Source organism: Halichoerus grypus, chromosome 6 (genome assembly GCF_964656455.1).
Source record: "Halichoerus grypus chromosome 6, mHalGry1.hap1.1, whole genome shotgun sequence".
Taxonomy (NCBI): Eukaryota; Metazoa; Chordata; class Mammalia; order Carnivora; family Phocidae; genus Halichoerus; species Halichoerus grypus.
Genome location: NC_135717.1, coordinates 157406550 through 157430165, shown reverse-complemented (window position 1 = coordinate 157430165; position 23616 = coordinate 157406550). Strand labels below are relative to the sequence as shown.

At 37.4% G+C, this 23616-nt stretch overlaps 1 protein-coding gene across 5 annotated transcripts in view; it reads left to right on the top strand.

Annotated features, from left to right (window-relative positions):
* ANKS1B (ankyrin repeat and sterile alpha motif domain containing 1B) overlaps positions 1-23616 on the top strand; it is a 1091613-nt gene that overhangs the window by 451114 nt on the left and 616883 nt on the right. For all 5 annotated transcript variants that reach the window (XM_078076455.1, XM_078076454.1, XM_078076453.1 and 2 more), the window contains exon 12: positions 14788-14968. In XM_078076455.1, the coding sequence (XP_077932581.1) occupies positions 14788-14968 (181 nt within the window). The remainder of the gene's footprint in view (positions 1-14787; positions 14969-23616) is intronic.

Sequence of the window (23616 nt, the reverse complement as noted above, 5' to 3'; positions counted from 1 at the left end):
CTGAGTTGTCATCTGGACTCCTGCAGATCCTTTCTTTATACTGTTTTAAAAGTGATCAATGCACAGAAGTATGAGAATTCTAACTCAAGAAGGTGAACTGATCCCAACTTTTTACATCCTCTCCCTCTGTACGTACAATTAAAATTGTAAAATAAATATAAAAATAAAGATAAATCCATAGCAGTGATGAACAGTGAGTACTACTATGAGAAGCATTTGGGAACTTCTGAAAGATAAAGACAAATGGCATTGGATTTAGACAGAGATTAGTCAGGACAACTAAAGAACCTCAGCGTCTTATACATGGAGCAATTGGCTTTGTTTTCTTACCAGATGGTAATAACTATCCCAGTAAGGGGAAGAGTTTGCTGAAGCCTCTACTGTGGGAATTGGAGCAAGAGAAAGAGATGGGGCAGTGTCCTAGGTAATTAAAAATGGTTGACCAAAAACACCAGATGTTTGAGGAAAATTAACAAAAAGAGAGGAACAAAGATCAACGAACAAAGTAAATGACCTTTGAGAAAACAGAATTAATGACAGAAAAAGATTGTAATCAATATCCTTAGATTTGAGAGGGTTATTGAACTCATAATGTTAAGAACAGATTTTTTTTTTTAAATGGAATATTTGGAAAACAAGAAAAGTTATTGAAAATTAAAAATACGGGGCGCCTGGGTGGCTCAGTCGGTTAAGCGTCTGCTCTCAGCTCAGGTCATGATCCCAGGGTCCTGGGATCGAGTCCCATGTCGGGCTCCCTGCTCAGGGGGGCGCCTGCTTCTCCCTCTCCTTCCCACTTGTGCTCTCTCTTGATATCTCTGTCTCTCGCTCTCAAATAAATAAATAAAATCTTTAAAAAAAAAAAAGGAAATTAAAATATGATCATTACACCTAAAGTCATGATAAAGTGGCTAAAAGTTTTGTGCCTTATCTTATTTGTTCACTGATATATCTCCAGAGCTTAGAACAGTATCTAACACATGGCTAATGCTCAGTAGTATTTTTTTTTAACAAATTGATGAAAGTGCTTTAGGATACCAAATTGTAGAATAATACCAGAATATAAAACAAGGAGGATCAAAGAGATCCAATGTCTGTTGACTAGGAGCTCTAGAAGTAGTAGGAGGAGCCCTAACAGTGATTAAGAGAGTATGGTATTAGCACAGGAATAGACAAGTAGATCAACAAGAACATAGTTCAGTCAAAAAATGTAAATGCAATTTATATTTGGAAATTTAGTGTATGATAAAGGTGAGATTTCAAATCAGTGAGGGAATGATGGTATTGGGCAGTAAGCTATTATTTTGGGAAAAAATGCTTAGAACTAATTTTTTTTCACCATCTACACGAGATATTCCAGGTGGATTAAAGTTCTGAAAGAAAATACTACTGATCTACCTTCCCATTTTTATCACCCACCTCATCCTCATTTTAAAAAGTATTTAAGAAGGCATCTGATTTTATTACCATTGGCTTGATGGGACTTTGCTTCATATTGATATAATTTATCAGTGGGCTAGTGTTTGGAAAGTCTGTCATTTCCACATATTTCTACGGATGTCACTAGCTAATTTTCTGACATTCAGCTGTCTTTGGGAACTCATTTTGAAGGTTGCTTTTTCTTGGAGATTTAATATCACCCTGACTTTTGCTAGTGCTTTTTCTTTGTACTGACACCAGAGCATCCCTCTAGTCCTATTTGACATTTTATTAGGAGGTTGATGAGGTCCCTTTATAATTAAGTTAATTCAAATGATTTAAAATCCACTTAAATCTAAGTAAGTGGATTTTTAAAATGTCCAGTAGTTTAAATAACTTGAAAATAATAGAAAATGAAACATAAAAGTGGATATTTGAAACTTAGATTCTAATTTAGAGAATATTTGGAAGTAAATGTACATGTTACCTAAATCTCATCCCAGTCAGGAATTACGTGTTCTCATTTTATTCATATGTGAATCATATCTAACTGGTTTGCCGAAATGCCATGAAATTTTTTAAAGTCGCATCGGAATATGTTATATTTCATTTATATCTTCACAGAACATAAAGATAATTCTTAAAATAATAGGTTCTGATTAAGAGAAACTACAATAAGTATAGGAAATGCATGTCATCCTGTATGTTATACCAGTAAATTTACACATTAGTCCCTTTTAGGGACTAAGATGGCACTGGCTTCGTGGATGTGGGAACGAGTGCAGTCTCGTTGGGCCCCACACAAAGAAGGGCCCCATGCTTGGGGTTTAATGCTCTTAGGTTGGTGTCTAAAATTCTTACTGTTTTTTATCTCTGAGTTTGTGTTTTGTAAGTGAAGTCTGTGGGAAAACGGAGCTTGGGCCCATCTGTGGTCCCACCTCCTACATCTCCCCACCTTCCTGGGAGGGTTTCTTGGCCACTTGCTCCTATAATTGCAGTGCTTCTGGCCAAGCCAGCAACTGCTGATGCAGGAGTGAGAGCCTGAGTGTGGGGAGGATGAAGGTTGGGTGCATGCATGGATTTCCAGGGCAGAGCCACCTGTGTACCTATGAGGATGTTCTCTCACCCTGTGAGTGTCCCCATGCCCAAGGGAATAAGATACTAAGTAGCAAATAAGACCATGGAAGACAGGAAAATGTTGTGGTTTTTTTCCTGCTTTTAGGACAAAGGGCCCCACATTTTCATGTTGCCACTGGTTCCAGCAACTCTATGGAACTGCTTCTGACTATTTCAGTCATTCATATAGCTGTTCCATTTTAGCTCCTCAGAGACATTTCCTAATCAATCTATAGGGTCACCAACTTTTTCTGTAAAAGACCAGAGAATAAAATAATTCAGGCTTTGTGGATCATATGGTCTCTGTTATAACTACTCAGCTCTGCTATGGTAGTGTGAAAACAGCCATAGACCACATGCAAATGAATGGGTGTGTGTATGTTCCAGTAAAACTTTATTTATGGACACTGAAATTTGAACTTCATATAATTTTCACCTGTCACTAATGTTATTTTTGTTTTTTTCTTTAACCATTAAAAATGTAAAAACCATCCTTAGCTCACAGGCTTTACAAGAATTAAAGCCTGGTTTTGGCCCATGATCTATAGTTTGCTGACTCTGTTAAGTAAATATGTGTGGGAGCAAGTCCTTTGGAAAGTAGAGAGATATGAGTGTTGGGCCACAAGGGAGGGAGATGTTTTAGAGTAGCCACAGTGGACACAGGTGCAACTCATTTTACACATTGAAACTTGGAAATTTTATTTGTAATTTCAGTGAATTTGTGAAAACACTTTCTTTTTTGTACTGTATGGCTTAGCAAGATTCCGTCACAATAGTTAGAAAAATGGAATGTATTAAAATCAAAGTTTGAGTGAATATTCCAGACTCATCTTCTCTAATCTCCATTTTTAATATTGTTACCATCTCTTTATTCTTTTTTCCCATTGTTGTTATTTCATTTCTCCACATAGATACCTTTTTTTAATCCCACCTCTGTCCTTTGTGCTTTGAGGCACCATCCACTTGTCTCTAGATTTGAACACATGAACCTTCCTTCTAATCTAAGCCCCTCTGCTAACTATGTAATCTTGAGTAAATTCTTTAACCTCTCTAATCCACTGCATTGTGCTAGTTAGGGTAAGTTATGCTAGCTGCCACAACAGACAAACCCAGAAACTCAGCAGTTTAACATAAAGGAGGTTTACTTCAACTTCTCACAAAGCCCATTTTGGGTTGAATGACCCTCCTTCATCCTACAACTACATCTTCTGGAGAGTAAGTGGGGCATAGGGACTGACTAACAGTCATTTGGTCAGGATTAGTTACACATCCCCAACCTAAATGCACATAGGCTAGGAAATAAATGGGAACCTCTATTTATGATTTTGTTAAGCACTAAAATGATGTGCAAAGTGATCCCTTAGAACAGGGATTTGTCAATGAATGTTTTCTCTACAGGACAGACAGTAAATATTTTAAGGGTTGTGAATACTATGGCCTTTGTCACAACTTCTCAACACTGCCACTGTACTATGAGAACAACCATAGATAATAAATAAATGAATGGACATAGCTGTGTCCCAATAAAACTTAATTTTCAGAAACAAGAGGCAGATCAGATTTGGGCCACAGATATGGCCACAGGCCATAGTTTGCTGATCCCTTTCTTAAAGCATGACTAACATATAATGATTCTTCATCTTCTCAGATACTCAGAGGGCTTTGGGCAATAACTCCCCCATCAAAGTTCCTGGCTAATAATAAACAGACAGTTCTGAAGAAGCAAATAAGAATGCGGTTGGATGATCACTGATCCATGGTTTCTTCTGTTGGAATTTCCATTAGCCTGTCTCCCTTCCTCCAGTTATTTTATTTGAAGCCATGTTACAGTGAGATCATAGCACTCTGCTCAAAGAAAGAAAGGGAAATATCACATAGATTGGCATAACCATGAATTAAGCAGTCTATACTGAATCCCAGGAGCATATGAGCATACATCTTGTATACTTCTGGTATAGGAATGCATACATTTCTGTTTTTCACCAAAAAAAAAAAAAAAAAAACTTATCTTCTGGCATCTACCCAAGCAAAAATCTGAGTCACCCTAGACTCCTTCCTTAAAATCAACCTTCACATCCAATCAGATGCCAAGACCTAAAGAGCTAACCTTATTAACATCTCCTAAAAACATCTGCTATCTCCAACCCTGTTGCCACTGCTTTACCTCAGAACCTCACTGTGTCTTGGTTGGAACTCTTTAACATCTTCCTAATTGGTCTCCCTTCCTTTAATCCAGCCTTGACCAATCCATTCTCTAAACTGTCAAAATGAGCTTATTAAAATGCACACCCAACCATGAAATCCTCTTGCTTGGAAATTATTCTGGGATTCCTTAAAATATTTAGGTTAAAGACAAACTGCTTAACCTTGGCATTAGAACCTTTTATGATTTGGACCCTGCAACTTGTAATATCTCATGGCTTAAAACCACCACTCCCTCACATTCTCTGCACTACAGCTATTATGAACTATTTGTAGTTTGTACTTTTCTTCTCCCCATCCTCTTTTGTCTGTCCACCATCTCTGCTTCACTGAGATTCAACTCAGCCATCAATCACCTGCTTGTGGAAGCCTTTCCTGATCCCCTCCCTAAAGTAGAGGCTCACCTTTTATATTTTGTGCCTCCACTTATCATAGACCTTATCACTGTATAATAATGCAGTAATGCATAATCCTTGGATTGCTTGTTTCTTCCTTCATGCACCATCCCTTCTCCCACTTCAAGTCTATAATAACCTGGAGAACAGGGACAATGTCTTATTAGTCTTATTCCTATCACACTGCTTATTAAGGTATCTGCAATTTAGTATACACTAAGCAAATATTTTTAGAATGAATCAATACAACAACAACAACAACAAAATAGCCTGTTTGCTTTCATGATTGCATAACGAATTGTGATTTCAACATAATTAGAGCTTTGGATAGTCAAGTTCAGAAATATGTGTTTAAGAAACAGAAGTAGCCTGGGTGGCTCAGTCGGTTAAATGTTTGCCTTCTGCTTGGGTCATGGTCCCAGGATCCTGGGATCAAGCCCAGTGTAGGGCCCCCTGCTCAGTGGGGAGTCTGCTTCTCCCTCTCCCTCTGCCCCTCCCCCCACTCATGCTCCCTCTCTCTTTCTTCCTGCTCTCTCTCTTAAATAAATAAAAAAAATATAAATAAATAAATAAATAAAATCTTTAGATAAAGAAACAGAAGTAAATGAGGGTTACAGAAGGGAGGGGGTTGAGGGGATGGGGTAACTGGGTAATGGGTATTGAGGGCACGTGTTCTTATGAGCACTGGCTGTTATACACAACTAATGAATCATTGAACACTACATCAAAAACTAATGATGTACTATATGTTGGTTAACTGAACATAATAAAAAAATTAAATTAAAAATTAAAAAAGTAAAATTAAACACCAAAAAATGTATCTTCAAGACTAAACTCTAAGCACAAAGAAATTACTTTAGGTATAGTGAATTTTTTCTAATTTCCATTTATTTATAACTTTTTCTTTAGCTTCACATCCAACTTATTAGAAGAATCGTTCATTAAAAAAAGAAACAGAAGTAAAGGAGTCATATGTATCAGTTGGCTTGATCTTTATAAAGTTTATGAGAAGGAACATTATACAAATTTTGTCCATTGCTTATATATGAAGTGAAACAAAATCATAACATAATATGATAAAACAAAACGAAGATGATGGACATACTTGTGTTTCCATTGGAGCCAGTGTCATATTTCATGCCTTTTAATTACTGTTATATCATCTATTAGAAAGAACATGAATGTGAAATTGAGATTCATTAGCCCCAAGGACAGACATTTGATGAGAAACTAAGCCTGACATTACACCCCAATCTTTCATACTTCAAAATCAACTGAATCCTAGGCGGGTACTAATTTGAATTCTACTACCGAGTTGATATGTCATAATAATAAATGACTTGCTTATATAGCAATGCCCCTAAACCTCTTTCATAAAAATATGGTAATAGTGAAATAGTAAAGCATAGTGTGATAATTTCCACCCTTTATATAAAAAAAAAAACAATAAAATAGAGACCTTTTCATTATCATTGTATATATTAGATTATAGACTAAATGATATCTACTTAAAAAAAACATGATGAGCTGGAAGAGAGAGGGTAACCAGAATATTTTGCAGAAAAATAATCTATGTAGTATAGTGGTTAAATTATCAGGTATTTGAGAGCAGTGAAAATGTTAGTAAACCAAAAGTTTATTGTACTTTGGGGATAGTAAAATACAGTAAATTTTATTTATTTTTATTTTTTTAATTTTATTCTATTATGTTATGTTAGTCACCATTCATTACATCATTAGTTTTTGATGTTGTGTTCCATGATTCATTGTTTGCATATAACACCCAGTGCTCCATTCAATATATACCCTCCTTAATCCCCAAAACCAGGCTAACCCATTCCCCCACCCCCTCCCCTCTAAAACCCTCAGTTTGTTTCTCAGAATCCATAGTCTCTCATGGTTCATTTCCCCCTCCAATTTCCCCCCCTTCATTTTTCCCTTCCTACTATTTCTTCTTCTTCTTTTTTTTTAACATATAATGTATTATTTGTTTCAGAGGTACATGTCTGTGATTCATCAGTCTTACATAATTCAGAATGCTCACCATAGCACATACCCTCCCCAATGTCTATCACCCAGACACCCCATCCCTCCCACCCCCCACCACTCCAGCAATCCTCACTTTGTTTCCTAAGAATTCCTCATATCAGTGAGATCATATGATACTTGTCTTTCTCAGATTGACTTATTTCGCTTAGCATTATACACTCTAGTTCCATCCACGTCATTGCAAATGGCAAGATTTTGTTTTTGTTTTTGTTTTTGTTTTTGATAGCTGCATAATATTCCATTGTATATATACATACCACATCTTCTTTATCCATGCATCTGTTGATGGACATCTTGGCTCTTTCCATATTTTGGCTATTGTGGACATTGCTGCTATAAACATTGGGGTGCACACACCCCTTCGGATCACTACATTTGTATCTTTGTGGTAAATACCCAGTAGTGCAATTGCTGGGTCATAGAGTTGCTCTATTTTCAACTTTTTGAAGAACCACCATACTGTTTTCCAGAGTGGCTGCACCAGCTTGCATTCGAACAGTGTAGGAGGGTTCCCCTTTCTCCGCATCCTCGCCAACATCTGTCATTTCCTGACTTGTTAATTTGAGCTATTCTGACTGGTGGGAGGTGGTATCTCATTGAGGTTTTGATTTGGATTTCCCTGATGCCGAGCGATGTTGAGCACTTTTTCATGTGTCTGTTGGCCATTTGGATGTCTTCTTTGTAAACATCTGTTCATGTCTACTGCCCATTTCTTGATTGGATTATTTGTTCTTTGGGTGTTGAGTTTGATAAGTTCTTTATAGATTTTGGATACTAGCCCTTTATCTGATATGTCATTTGCAAATATCTTCTCCCATTCTGTCGGGTGTCTTTTGGTTTTGTTGACTGTTTCTTTTGCTGGGCAAAAGCTTTTTATCTTGATGAAGTCCCAATAGTTCATTTTTGCCCTTGCTTCCCTTGCCTTTGGCGATGTTTCTAGGAAGAAGTTGCTGCAGCTGAGGACGAAGAGGTTGCTGCCTGTGTTCTCCTCTAGGATTTTGATGGATTCCTGTCTCACATTTAGGTCTTTCATCCATTTTGAGTCTATTTTTGTGTGTGGTGTAAGGAAATGGTCCAGTTTCATTCTTCTGCATGTGGCTGTCCAATTCTCCCAACACCATTTGTTGAAGAGACTGTCTTTTTTCCATTGGACATTCTTTCCTGCTTTGTCAAAGATGAGTTGACCATAGAGTTGAGGGTCCATTTCTGGGCTCTCTATTCTGTTCCATTGATCTATGTGTCTGTTTTTGTGCCAGTACCATACTGTCTTGATGATGACAGCTTTGTAATAGAGCTGGAAGTCCAGAATTGTGATGCTACCAGCTTTACTTTTCTTTTTCAACGTTCCTCTGGCTATTTGGGGTCTTTTCTAGTTCCATACAAATTTTAGGAATATTTGTTCCATTTCTTTGAAAAAAGATGTATTTTGATAGGGATTGCATTGAATGTGTAGATTGCTCTAGGTAGCATTGACATTTTCATATTTGTTCTTCCAATCCATGAGCATGGAACGTTTTTCCATTTCTTTGTGTCTTCCTCAATTTCTTTCATGAGTATTTTATAGTTGTCTGAGTACAGATTCTTTGCCTCTTTGGTTAGATTTATTCCTAGCTATCTTATGGTTTTGGGTGCAATTGTAAATGGGATTGACCCCTTAATTTCTCTTTCTTCTGTCTTGTTGGTGTATAGAATTGCCACTGATTTCTGTGCATTGATTTTATATCCTGCCACTTTACTGAATTCCTGTATGAGTTCTAGCAGTTTTGGGGTGGAGTCTTTTGGGTTTTCCACATAAAGTATCATATCATCTGCAAAGAGTGAAAGTTTTACTTCTTCTTTGCTGATTCAGATGCCTTTTATTTCTTTTTGTTTTCTGATTGCTGTGGCTAGGACTTCTGATACTATGTTGAATAGCAGTGGTGATAGTGGACATCTCTGCTGGGTTCCTGACCTTAGGGGAAAAGTTCTCAATTTTTCCCCATTGAGAATGATATTCACTGTGGGCTTTTTGTACATGGCTTTTATGATATTGAGGGCTTTTCCCTCTATCCCTACACTGTGGAGAGTTTTTATCAAGAAATGATGCTGTACTTTGTCAAATGCTTTTTCTGCATCTATTGAGAGGATCATATGGTTCTTGTTCTTTTTTTTTTATTAATGTATTGTATCACATTGATTGATTTGCAGATGTTGAACCAACCTTGCAGTCCTGGAATAAATCCCACTTGGTCATGGTGAATAATCCTTTTCATGTACTGTTGGATCCTATTGGCTAGTATTTTGGTGAGAATTTTTGCATCCATGTTCATCAGGGATATTGGTCTGTAGTTCTCCTTTTTGATGGGGTCTTTGTCTGATTTTGGGATCACAGTAATGCTGGCCTCATAAAATGAGTTTGTAAGTTTTCCTTCTGTTTCTATTTTTTGGAACAGTTTCAGAAGAATAGGTATTAATTCTTTAAATGTTTGGTAGAATTCCCCTGGGAAGCCATCTGACCCTGGGCTCTTGTTTGTTGGGAGATTTTTGATTACTGCTTCAATTTCCTTAGTGGTTACAGGTCTGTTTGGGTTTTCTACTTCTTCTTGGCTCAGTTTTGGTAGTTCATACATCTCTAGGAATGTATCCATTTCTTCTAGATTATCAATTTGCTGGCTTATAGTTGCTCATAATATGTTCTTATAATTGTTTGTATTTCTTTGGTGTTGGTTTTGATCTCTCCTCTTTCATTCATGATTTTATTTATTTAGGTCTTTTCTCTTTTCTTTTTGATAAGTCTGGCCAGGGACTTATCAATCTTGTTAATGCTTTCAAGAACCAGCTCCTAGTTTCGTTGATCTGTTCTACTGTTCTTTTGGTTTCTATTTCATTGATTTCTGCTCTGATCTTTATTATTTCTCTTCTCCTGCTGGGTTTAGCCTTTATTTTCTCCAGCTCCTTTAGGTGTAGGGTTAGGTTGTGTATTTGAGACCTTTCTTGTTTCTTGAGAAAGGCTTGTATTGCTATATACTTTCCTCTTAGGACCACCTTTGCTGCATTCCAAAGATTTTGAACAGTTGTGTTTTCATTTTCATTGGTTTCCATGAATTTTTTAAATTCTTCTTTAATTTCCTGGTTGACCCATTCATTCTTTAGTAGGATGCTCTTTAGCCTCCATGTGTTTGAGTTCTTTCCGACTTTCCTATTCTGACTGAGTTCTAGTTTCAAAGCATTTTGGTCTGAAAATAGGCAGGGAATGATCCCAATCTTTTGGTACTGGTTGAGACCTGATTTGTGACCTAGGATGTGATCTATTCTGGAGAATGTTCCATGGGCAGTAGAGAACAATGTGTATTCGGTTGCTTTGGGATGGAATGTTCTGAATATATCTGTGAAGTCCATTTGGTCCAGTGTGTCATTTAAAGCCTTTATTTCCTCGTTGATCTTTTGCTTAGATGATCTGTCCATTTCAGTGGGGGTGGTGTTGAAGTCCCCCACTATTATTGTATTGTTGTCGATGTGTTTCTTTGCTTTTGTTATTAACTGCCTTATATAATTGGCTGCTCCCATATAACAGCATAGATATTTATAATTGTTAGATCTTCTTGTTGGGTAGACACTTTAAGTAGGATATAGTGTCCTTCCTCATCTCTTATTATAGTCTTTGGTTTAAAATCTAATTTGTCGGATATAAGGATTGCCACCCCAGCTTTCTTTTGGTGTCCATTAGCATGGTACATGGTTTTCCACCCCCTCACTTTCAATCTGGAGGTGTCTTTGGGTCTAAAATGAGTCTCTTGCAGGCAGCATATTGATAGGTCTTGTTTTTTTATCCAATCTGTGTCTTTTGATTGGGGCATTTAGCCCATTTACATTCAAGGTAACTATTGAAAGATATGAATTTAGTGCCATTGTATGGCCTGTAAGGTGACTGTTACTGTATATTGTCTCTATTCCTTTCTGGTCTATGTTACTTTTAGGTTCTCTCTTTGCTTAGAGGACCTCTTTCAATATTTCTTGTAGGGTTGGTCTGGTGTTTGCAAACTCTTTTAGTTTTTGTTTGTTCTGGAAGCTTTTTATCTCTCCTTCTATTTTCAATGACAGCCTAGCTGGATATAGTATTCTTGGCTGCATATTTTTCTCATTTAGTGCTCTAAATATATCATGCCAGTCCTTTCTGGCCTCCCAGATCTCTGTGGATAGGTCTGCTGCCAAACTAATGTTTCTACCATTGTAGGTTACAGACCTCTTCTCCTGAGCTGCTTTCAGGATTTTCTCTTTGTCTCTGAGACTCATAAGTTTTACTATTAGATGTCGGGGTGTTGACCTATTTTTATTGATTTTGAGAGGTGTTTCTCTCTGCTTCCTGGATTTTGATGCCTGTTTCCTTCCCCAAATTAGGGAAGTTCTCTGCTATAATTTGCTCCAATATACCTTCTGCCCCTCTCTCTCTTTCTTCTTCTTCTGGGATCCCAATTATTCTAATACTGTTTTGTTATGGTATCAATTATCTCTCGAATTCTGCCCTCGTGATCCAGTAGTTGTTTATCTCTCTTTTTCTCAGCTTCTTTATTTTCCATCATTTGGTCTTCTATATCACTAATTCTTTCTTCTGCCTCATTTATCCTAGCAGTTAGAGCCTCCATTTTTGATGGCACCTCATTAATAGCCTTTTTTATTTCAACTTGGTTAGATTTTAGTTCTTTTATTTCTACAGAAAGTGGTTCTCTAGTATCTTCCATGCTTTTTTCAAGCCCAGCTAGTATCTTTATAATTGTCATTCTGAACTCTAATTCTGACATCTTACTGATGTCTGTATTGATTAGGTCCCTGGCAGTCGGTACTGCCTCTTGTTCTTTTTTTTGAGGTGAGTTTTTCCATCTTGTCATTTTGTCCAGAGGAGAACAGATCAATGAGAGAAGAAATTGCTAACAGGGTAACAACGACCCCAGAAACATATACACTAAACAAATCAGAAGAGACCCAAAACTGGGGGAAAAAGAAAGGGAAAGAAAGGAGAAAAAAAAAAAAAAAGAATATGATCAAATATGATCAGGCTGGTGAATAGATCAGTGCCACACACTAGATTTTGGGCATATTCTGGTCTGTTAGAAGACACTGTCTCCCAAAGTTTTAAAGAAAGAAAAACATATATGTACAAAAATAAGGGTAAATACGATGAAGGGATGGAATATGACTGTAAAGATGAAAATTATAAAAGATTTTATAAAAGGAATTGAAAAGAAGTTGGTTGAAAAAAGAAAGAAGAGAAATTAAAAAAAAAAGGGGGGAGAGAATGTGATCAGGCAGGAGACTAGAACAAAGCCATACACCAGAGATTTAGAGTATATTTTGGTCTGTTAGAAGAAACTGTATCCCAAAATTTTAAAGTGAGAACAACTTATATATATATACAAAAAATAAGGTTAACTACAATGAAGGGATAGAATATGACTCTAAAAGTGAAAAATAAAAAAGATTTTTGAAAAGGGGATTGATACGATGTTGGTTGAAAAGGGGAAAAAGAAAAATTAAAAAAAAATAGAAAAAGAAAATTTTAAAAATTAACTTTGAAAGACTAAAGAATCATGGGGAAAAAAGCCATGAATTCTATGTGCAGTATTCCCCTAGCGCTGGAGTTCTGCCGTTCTCATTCATCAGTAAACTTGGTCTTGGCTGGCTGTTCTTGCTGATCTTCTGGGGGAGGGGCCTGTTGCCGTGGTTCCCAAAGGTCTTTGCCAGAGGCGGAATTGCCCCACCCTTGCCAGTCTGGGCTAAGTAATCTGCTTGGGTTTGCTCTCAGGAGCTTTTGTTCCCTGCAAGCTTTCCGTACAGCTTTGGAGGATGAGAGTGAAAATGGCGGCCTCCCAATCTCTGCCCGGAGGAGCCAAGAACTCAGGGCCCCACTCCTCAGTGTGCCCCCAGAGAAAAGAAGTCAATCACTCCCATCTCCCCGGTCTCCGTCCGCACTCCGTGCTCACCTGGCCTGTGACCAAGCGTTTCTATCTCCAGCACATGACCCCGTTTGGAGTCTCCAAACCAAGGGAGATTCCTGCAGTGCGCTCCCGCATGCTGCTCCTCCCAGGGGAGGAAGGGGAGTCTCCCCAGATCTGCCACTTGTTGGGACCCTGCTGGAAGAGCAGTGGCCCGACCGTGCCGCAGATCAGGGTTTATGGAACCCCCAGCTGAGAGCCCACTCCCTGGCTCCATCTTTGCAGCTGGCTTCCCTGCTCCGATACCTGGGAGCTCTGCCGCACTCAGGCACCTCTGGTCTTCCTGTGACCCCGAGGGTCCTGAGACCACACTGTCCCAGCGAGGGTTCCACGCCCCGCTTAGCCACTGAAGTTACGTCCCTCAGCAGAGCAGACTTCTAAAAGTTCCGATTTTGTGCTCTGCTGCTCTATCACTTGCCAGTACCGCCTGACGGAAGCCCCCTCCCCCGCCGTCTATCTTTCCAAATATCGCCTCGGATTCACTTCTCCACACGTCTTACCTTCCAGAAAGTGGTCACTTTTCTGTTCAGAGAGTTGCTGCTATTCTTTTCTTCGATCTCCTGTTGAGTTCGTAGGTGTTCAGAATGGTTTGATCCCTATCTAGCTGAATTCCTGGGACCAGATGAAATTTAGGTCTCCTACTCCTCTGCCATCTTGTTCCTCCCCGGTGCGGTAAATTTTATTGTAAAGAAATTGCAGTTAATTTCTTGTTAATTATTATAGGAGATTGTTAATATTTCAGTAATGTGAGCAAAAATAAGAAGTAAGAAAACTTGGATTGATTCTTAGGAAATGCACACAATTCTGAGAGCCAATAAGACTGCAGTTTTAAAAGACATTGTTAGAAGCTCTGCTAGGCAGGAAGAAAAGTGTATATAATTAAAACTATGGGGAAAAAAACCCAGAAAACTGCTATATGGAACAATCCATTACTGGTAAAGTGTATAGATTATATCTGCTATTGCTCCATGATTTTAACTTTTATGTTTAAATTGACTTTTCTTGCTCTTTGGAGATTAATTAAAATCCTTAAAAAAAGGAAATCAAAGTTCACAACAAATACCATGTAGATTCTTAAGTGCTGGGAAATGTTCTATGTAACTTTACTTAATTCTGATTATCAAATTCCAGCATATGATACTTGGGGACAATATCTAATGCTATCAATTTTTTGGACTATATAGAGATCAAAAAACAGAACTGCCTTAATTATGCTTTCAATGTTGATCTGAATCAAAGAGCTCTTTTATTATTAGAGTCTATATCCTCAGGGTCTGGCAGATGCCATATGCTTAATAAATGTTAGTTAAATGAAAGGTGACTTAGAATTGCAACTTTCCGAATTGATTATTAAGAGAAATTCTATGTACTGTATTTGTACAGTCTTCTGGGGAAATCTAACAAAAAGTCTAAGTTATTTTATCCACTATGCCAAAATATTTTTTCATTAAATAATTTTTTCATTATTTAATTCATCAAGGGATTATTTAGTGTCTCTCTGTAAAACACAATATGTATTTTAAGTATAAAAGCCAGATGGATTAACTGAAAAAATCATCAGTTATATTAAATCAATTGGGAGACTGGGCTGAAGATGAACATGATCATATTAATACTCTCATCATGCTCATTTATTTTAGCCTAAACAACGAACATCTATTGTGTCTTCTGTGGATTTTCATCGAATGAATCACAACCAAGAATATTTCGAAATCAACACATCTGCAGGGTGTGCAAGCTTTACTTCCAGCCCTCCTGTTAGTCCACTCACCTCTTCTGTGGCAACCACAGAAGTCAAGAACAAGGGAACAGGCCATTCAGGTAAAACAGTTCACTTTATGCAGCTATATTTTTGAACTTTTAAACCTAAAGCCTTAATGAGATAGAGGGATTAAGAGGAATCTTCATCTAAATTGCATGGTTTTTTTTTTTCACCTACATGTATAGCAATGTAGGGCATTATAATTTTTGTCAGAGTGTGGATATAATATTCTTTTTGAATCCATTAATGGCCTTTCAGGTATTACATATTAAAGATGATGACTTAATGCTATTATGGTAGTGAAATAACCAGAGACCTGGAAATGCTCTTCTTCCACCACTATTTACCCCTCTCCACACAGTGGTATCAACTCAACAATATACAACTTTATTAATAGCTGCTTTGAGGCTACCGAACCTGTATCAACCTGGTAAGATTGAGTTGGATGGCATGGCCTAAGTGGGCTTTCAATCTACTCAAACCAAGGTGAACTTGGAGAAGAGAGGTGCGAGGAAATAGTGTGGGGGGTAAGGGGAAGATTAAGGAAAGTAACCACTCACTAGTAATACATGCCACCCAATCAGATTTGCAATGTTACCTTTCTTGAAGGGCAAGAAGCTAATAACTGGTAAGGCCAAATGACAGAAATATGAGAAGTGAGGCCTAAAGAATCTCCTCCCCTTATATTAATTTAAAGTAAGTGAACTATTCTACTACTTTTCTTTAAAGAGATATGATTTTAAAATCCACTAGATATGATTAATATGAATTTTAGAATCAGAAGGTATCATTTATATGGGTATTCCATGTAACCTTTGTTCAAAATGAGTATATGACTGTATAAACATATACACCGTTCTTACGTCCTTTATTCTGATTATACTTTTAAGAGCACTGATACAAACGTTCCAAAAATACAGGAAGAAAATTATTTTCCCCCAGGAAAACTAAGATTTTAAAAATAATGGAAGTGGTGACATTGATATTCTATGGAAGCTATTATCTAACCTTTTCATGGCAACCAGAATGATATTTATAAAATGCAAATCAAAGTATGTCATTATCATGCTTAAAATAATCGGTGGCTTCTCACTGAACTTTGAATAAAATCCAACTCCTCACTATGGCCAATGAAGCCCAGTATAACCTAGCTCTGACCAGCTCTTTAAAAAAAAAAAAAAAAAAGATTTTATTTATTTATTTATTTGAGAGAGAGCGCACGCACAGATGGGGGAGCGGCAGTCAGAGGGAGAGGGAGAAGCAGGCTCCCTGCTGACCAGGGAGCCGGATCTGGGACTTGATCCCAGGACCCTGAGATCATGACCTGACCACAGGGAGACACTTAACCGACTGAGCCACCCAGGCATCCCTCTGATCAGCTCTTTAATCTAAACTTGAGCAAACTCATCCGGGCCCACCCTGGCCTTCTTTTCTAGGCATTCTAGTCCTGGGGCTTTTGTCCTTTGGTTCCTGCTGCCTGGAATCTGTTTTCAAATTTTTATGTGGCTAAGTGTCATTTGGGTTTTGGTGCAAATACACTTTCTCATAGAGGCCTGCCCAGATCACCTTATCTTGAGTAAGGCCCTCAATATGATGACAATTATAATAACAAAGATGCAAAAAGAACAATCATAAATATAACCAATAAGTTTTAAGCAAAAACTTTAATACTATACATCATATACTATTTTAGGCATTTTATGTATATTAACCTATTTAAATCTCATAACTGATATATGAATTAGGTGTTATTATTTGTAGACAAGGAAACACAGGAAGAGGATAAACCATGTTTCAACATTGCTCTTGTCACTTCTGTCAAATTATCCTGTTTTCCTTTTTCCATATCCTTATTTACTATGTAAAATTACACTGTTCATTTGTTTCCTTATTTATTATCTTCTCTCCTTTTTCTAGAACTGTAGGAGAATGGATGGATCTCTGACACTTTGTAGGCACTGAAGTCAGGCTACCTAAGTTTGTTTACTAACTATGGGACTGAACTTCTTACCAGCTAGCTAAGACTTAACCTCTTTATGCTATTATTTTCTTAGCTATAAAATTAAACTAACAATTAATTAATTATATTAACTTATATTAGCTTCTCCTATAGAGTGAGAATGCATGCAAAGTAATTAGCACTGTGTCTGTCACATAGTTAGTGCTCAATAAATGTTAGTAACTGTTAGGGGGAGTCATTATGATACTCATGAAGCCTTGCACTAGTTCACTGAGTATGAGCATTTATTGTATGTCTGCCATGCACCAGATTCATTATGAGAGGAGGGAATGGGAATGGGAATGATTTGTGAATATAAATGATGTATAGACCCCAGAAAAGGTTCTGCACATATGATTATTACTCAATTAATACTTACTTGAATGACTAGTTCCAGATTTAAAATTCTAAAATGGGAGGAATGACAAGTCCTCTAATACTTGCTTTAGGAAAATCTGAGATTCATTTTAGTTGGTACACTAAGTGGTTTTTTTGGATGATTAATTTTTGAATTTTTTCAACTGTCCTTTGAGGTAGGTAGAAATTTTATTTATTTATACAAAAATTAAGAGTGAAAGAAGCGATGGGTCTAGTCCCAAATCTCTGACCACTAGGGGGAGAGGATAGAAACACACATTTTACTGCTGTCAGAACTTCAGTGGTACCGTCCAAAACGTGTGAAGAAATTGTAATTTGCCACACATCCCAAAATTGGTATTTTCAGATCTGACCTTTGAATAGAACCAAAATCTAACCTTTTAATGGTTGAAATGGTTTCAAACAGCATGTTACTATGGTTTCCTAATGTAATATGTCACCTCCATGTTACATCAAAAATTTTAGAATAGATTGATATTTAGTAATAGTGTGGAAGGACAATGCTGATTTGTTTTACATTAAAAACTAAAACTTTTAATTTTATAAATAAAACTTTTAAGGTAGGCATTTATCAACTTGAAAAGTAGCATTCATTATTTTATATATAGATGGTTTATTATACTTTGTATTTAAAAACCTGCACATATGGGACTCCTGGGTGGCTCAGTCAGTTAAGCAACTGACTCTTGATTTCAGCTCAGGTCATGATCTCAGGGTCGTGAGATTGAGCCCTGTGTAGGGTTCTGTGCTGGGCATGGAGCCTGCTTAAGATTCTCTCTCCCTCTCCCTCTGCCCTCCCCCCACCTCTCTAAAATAAAATTAAATAAATAAATAAAAACCTGCACATACAGGCACTACCACATGGTATACATTGAAAGAGTGTGAATTCCAGAGTTAGTTCTGTCACTGATTGGCTGGATATTTTTCATCAAATCACTTATCTTCTCTGAACTCCAATTTGTTCCTCTGAAAAAGGGAAATAATATCTATTCTTTGAGTACTTTTAGTAATAAATGAGCTTATTTATGTGAATATATTTTGTAGACTATGGAAACTAATATTCTTCTTTAATATTTTCATCATTATTGTTTAATATTATTTTTTTCTTATTTAATATTATTATTTAAAATCTACAGTAATCTTAAGATGGAAATAGCCTAGATATGTACATAGTAGCTGACCTTTTCTTAAATTAAAAATATAATCTAAATTATTAGATAAATCTACAGTTCATTTTATAAATGATTACATGCACAAAAGAATTAATCTTGACAAAATGTTATTTATAGAACAAAGACTAATATATCCTCGAAGATGAATTATAGGGGCACCTGGGTGGCTCAGTCGTTAAGTGTCTGCCTTTGGCTTGGGTCGTGATCCTGGGGTCCTGGGATTGAGCCCCTCATCGGGCAAACTGCTTGGCGGGAGGCCTGCTTCTCCCTCTCCCACTCCCCCTGCTTGTGTTCCTGCTCTTGTTATCTCTCTCTGTCAAATAAATAAATAAAATCTTTTAAAAAATGAATTATGTACTGTAAAACACTTTGAGTAAGTGACCCAATGATTTTATCATAACAGACATTTCAAAAGTAGCCTGAATTATAATAAAGCTTGCTACTTGTAAGGCACTGTCTTATATATTCCAAGTATCAATTTATGAATCATCAAAAAAGTTGGTTAGTGACAGATATGTGGAGTTGGACACACTATGGAGTGATATGAATAGATTTGCATTTAACTAGGAAGATCACTCTGGTATTAAAATGTAGTAGATAGATATGAGATGAGGTTAAATTGGAGGTGGGGTGAAACAATGTCATCAGCAATGGAAAGATGTAAATGGATTTGAGAGATACAAGGAAACCATCAACAGGTTATGATAACTGATTGGATGTATGATGGTAAAGGGGAAAAGTTCAAGGAAGCCTCTAAAGTTTCTGGTTTAAGCAGATTCGTCAAATCAGACTGCCATTCCCTGAAATATGGAATATTTGTAAGTAAGAAGAGGGGTGCAGATAGATCATATAGGAAATAATAGGCCATTATAAGGAGTTTGGGTTTTACTCAGGTGAAATGAGGAGTAAATTCAGGTCTTTGAGAAGAAGAGTGACCTGATCTAACTTCTGTTTATGAGGATTACTCTATTGTGTTGTGAGTGGACTGAAGAAGGGGAACAGAGTGGAAGCAGGAAGGCCAGTTAAGAGGTTATTATAGTATTGCAGTAAGATGAGAGATGAAGACAGCTCAGATCAAAGGTGAAACAGTAGAGGTATAGAGAAATGGATGGATATTAGACATATTTTTAAGGTAGAGCCAGTAGGATTTCATGGTGGAGCAGGTGTAATATATGAGAGAAAAAGAAATAAGGAAAACTGCAAGATTTTTGTCCTGAACAACTGTCAGAATGGATTTATTATGATCTGACATCTGAGAGGTTGTCAGAAGAGCAGGTTTGGTGAACAGGGAGAAATACCAGGATGAGAAGCCTACTTGGTATCTGAATAGATGTGTCAAGCAGCAGCTGAAGGTCCAGTCTGAAGATACAAATGTGAACACCATCACTATTTAGATGATATGGCATGAGTGTAGATAGAAGACCAAAAACTGAGCTCAATGAAAGAGGGGATAAAAGGCAATACCAGCAAAGGAGATTGAGAAGGAAAAACCTGTTAGGTAGGAGGAAATCTTCTGGTGAGCATTGTGTTCTGAATTCAGATGAAGAAAGTTATTAAGAGGGAAAGTGTCATCAACTCTGTCAAATGTAGCTAACAAGTTGAGTAGGATGAGGACTGAGTCAGAATTGACTAGTGGATTTAACAATGTGGAGGTTACTGTTGACCTTGACAAGAGCAATTTGGTTGAAAATGATGGGGCAAAAGCCCAACATAATGGGTTTAAGAGAGAATGGGAGGAGAGGACTTAAAACAAATATAAGCTACCTTTTCAAGAAATATCTTCCAAGGAGAATTATAAAATTGTGATGAAGGAGGAGAGAGAATGGGTTCTATTAACCAAGAAGAGAGATTGGCTTTAGACAGGATCATGAGAAACAGGCAAGAAAGATGTTTCCACTGTGGGTACAAATGCTGGAAAGGGATCCATGTGGTGAGAATCTGAGGAATATCTGTTCTGATAATTTCTATTTTCTCTATTAAGGAGAAAGCAGCAGTATCAGTTGAGATGAAAGAGGGAAAAGGAGATGTGGAGGTTGAGGAAAGAGAAGAAGGAATGAGAGTTGTTTAGTAGAAAGAGACAGTGAATGGAAAAGGGAGATATGATAATTGCCTGGCAGCATTAAGAGCCCATTTGAGGTTCATGTTCATGAACTTAAAGTTGGATTAGCCACTGTTGTTCTGTTTTTCTCCAGCTCAGTTCAGATGGAGGAACACAAGTGCATAGTTTTCAGAGAGTTAAATTTTACATTGTGTTTTTGTCAAATGGGTATATTGAAGAGCAAGGAAATATGAACACAGGAGAATGAGAGTAATGTTTGACCGTAAAATTCAAGATGGAGAAGTAGGAAAAAGAGGATAACAAGGGAACAAGTAACAGTGAAAAATCAAAAGGATCATTGGATTGGAGATTCCAGTTGGGTCAAAGAATTGCTGAAGTCAAGGTACTAAAGAAGTGGGGTGGAATGATAAGAGGTGGTTCAGAGAGGAGGATGCACAAGAAACCAAGAACAATTATAATTAGAACTCTGAAGGTGAGCCACTGAGTTAGCTTCTCCCTCCACAAAATAGCCTTACATACTGTGGTTAAATCAGCGCAATTTTTTAGAAGAAATATTCGGTATAAAGAACCATGTTTATTTCTACATTGATCTCCCTTCAAAATATTTAAAGTAGTCTTTCCATTTATTTAATGAATTATGAAATAAGTGAACTTTATCTAAGTTAATTTCTTGTGTACTTTGTCCCACTCTTACCTGAGATGCTAAGACCTCTTTTGTTGTCGCCTGGCTGCCTAGGGCCCCCTGAGAGTGGTGATCCATGGAGGATCGCTCCTTTAGGGAGCTTGTTTTCCTCTTGACCACCATGCATCTCCTTCTCATATGAAACTTTTGAATGACCAGAGAGCCCTTCTGATAAGATATTTCAGTCACTGGGGTACCCCTAATTGTTGCCAATGTGTTCTTTTGCTCAGGTAGCAGGTTTTTTAAGATAGAAGCTGTGAGAGGTGGTAGAATTCTGCATCTTTTTTCATCTTTTTTTAAGAGAGAGATAGAGAGCATGAACAAGGGGGAGGTGCAAAGGAAGAAGGAGAGAGGGAGAATCTTAAGCAGGCTCCATGCCCAATATGGAACCCCATGCAGAGCTGGATCTCACAACCTTGAGATCATGACCTGAGCCAATATAAAGTCAGACGCTTAACTGACTGAGCCACCCAGGCACCCCTAGAATTCTGCATCTATTTTTTAAAGATTTACTTATTTATTATAGAGAGAGAGAGCATGAGCAGGAGGGGCAGAGGGAGAGAGAGAGAGAACCTCAAGCAGACTCCACGCTGAGCACAGAGTCTGATGCCAGGCTCGGTCTCACAACCCTGAGATCACGACCTGAGCTGAAACCAAGAGTTGTCCACTTAACTGACTGTACCACCCAGGCACCCCTTCTGTATCTATTTTAAAAAAATAAAGTAGAGGCAACATCTTTTTTTGGATGGATCGGATATAGAGTGGGAGAAAATGAAAGAGACCAAACGTGTGACTCAAGGATTTTTGGGCCCTTCTGACTGGAAGAATGGAGTTTATATTAATTGAGATGAGGAAGCTCAGTTTAGGACATTTAAATTTGAAACACTATTGGATATCCAAGTAGATAGGCAAGTAGATAGTTGAGACAGTGAGGTAGGGCAGGGTGGGAGGAAGCTACATGATAATTTTAATTTTAGCAAAAGTAAAGGATATCAGTTTTAAAAGATTGAGAAACAGTGCCTTACCCAAAATGAGTGACCTGTGAGATCTGAATTCCTCAATGAAGATATCCTGGACAGGTGTGTTGTGAATTACTGGGGAAAAGGAAGCTGAGAATCACCAATTGTAAAGATGTTTCCACTTTATGAAAAATTGTATCCAGAAAGCTCTATATATGAAGAATTTTGTGGGCGAGCCCCTTTGGGGACTTGCTAAGGAAGTTAACTACCCTAGGTAACTAACTATCTCCAGTTTTGTTAGTAGTTTCAACCCATCACCTCCTGCTGAAGAAAACTGATGGGAGGGGGATATCTAAAAAGTGTAAGGTAGAAAAGTGCTTCTTCCCAAATGGAAGAAATAACAAAAACAAAAGCTTCTAAGTGCTTAGCAGCATAGGATGCTTTTCTGCAAGGGAGAAGAAACATTAAAGGAGAACTAAAATTAGAATAGAGAGGGTGGCATGGACCTTTCACGCTGCTTGGGGATTGCCAGAAAGACAAACGAAGGCCTTCCTTTTAATTAGTTCACACAGACTGAAAATAGTCCTCCTGAAGCTGAGACAGTGTTATTCCAGCAGCCACTGGACATGGGCATCTGAGTGGGTCTTTGAACTCCAGCTGGCATGAAGACCAAAGCCAGGCTGCTGAGGGGATCATTAAGCTCCCTGCGAGATTTAGGGTGAGCCAATACAGAGGAAGTTAATGGCTAGTGAGAACGATGTGTAATTATATCTTCAAAGTTTATTTCCTTAAAAATATGCATTTACAAATTATCTGAAGTATTGATTTGTTAAATGCAGTGCTTTCAATAGATCACAATTTTAGGTAGCCAAAAGGAAAGATTTTATCTCAAATATTATATATGTAATAGCACAAATATATTCTTTTTTTAAGTTATTTTATTTATTTGAGAGAGAGAGAGCGAGGGGGAAGGGCAAAGGAAGAGGAAGAGAGAGAAACACAAGCAGACTCCGTGCTGAATGTGGAGCCCGATGCGGGGCTTGATATCATGACCCTGAGATCAGACCTGAGCTGAAAGCAAGAGTCAGATGCTCAACTGACTGTGCCACCCAGGTGCCCCTGTAATTGCAAAAAAATATTCTTACCAGTTCTTGATAAATCATAAAATGCCTCTTCTATACTTTCTCTTTTCCTGTTTCCTTTTGGGATCTCATGACTTTTCTCCACTGCCTTTCTGCACATATTGCATGTCACATAGAAGGCAAGATATAGGTTAGTAGATGCTTGACAAAAAAAAAAAAGAAAGAAAGAAAAAAAGAAAGAAAGAAAGAAAGAAGAAAGAAAGAAAGAAAGAAAGAAAGAAAGAAAGAAAGAAAGAAAGAAAGAAAGAAAGAAAGAAAATATTGACTATATTTAGGTACTTAAAAATAAGAAAATATTTTACATAGTTAGATGTTG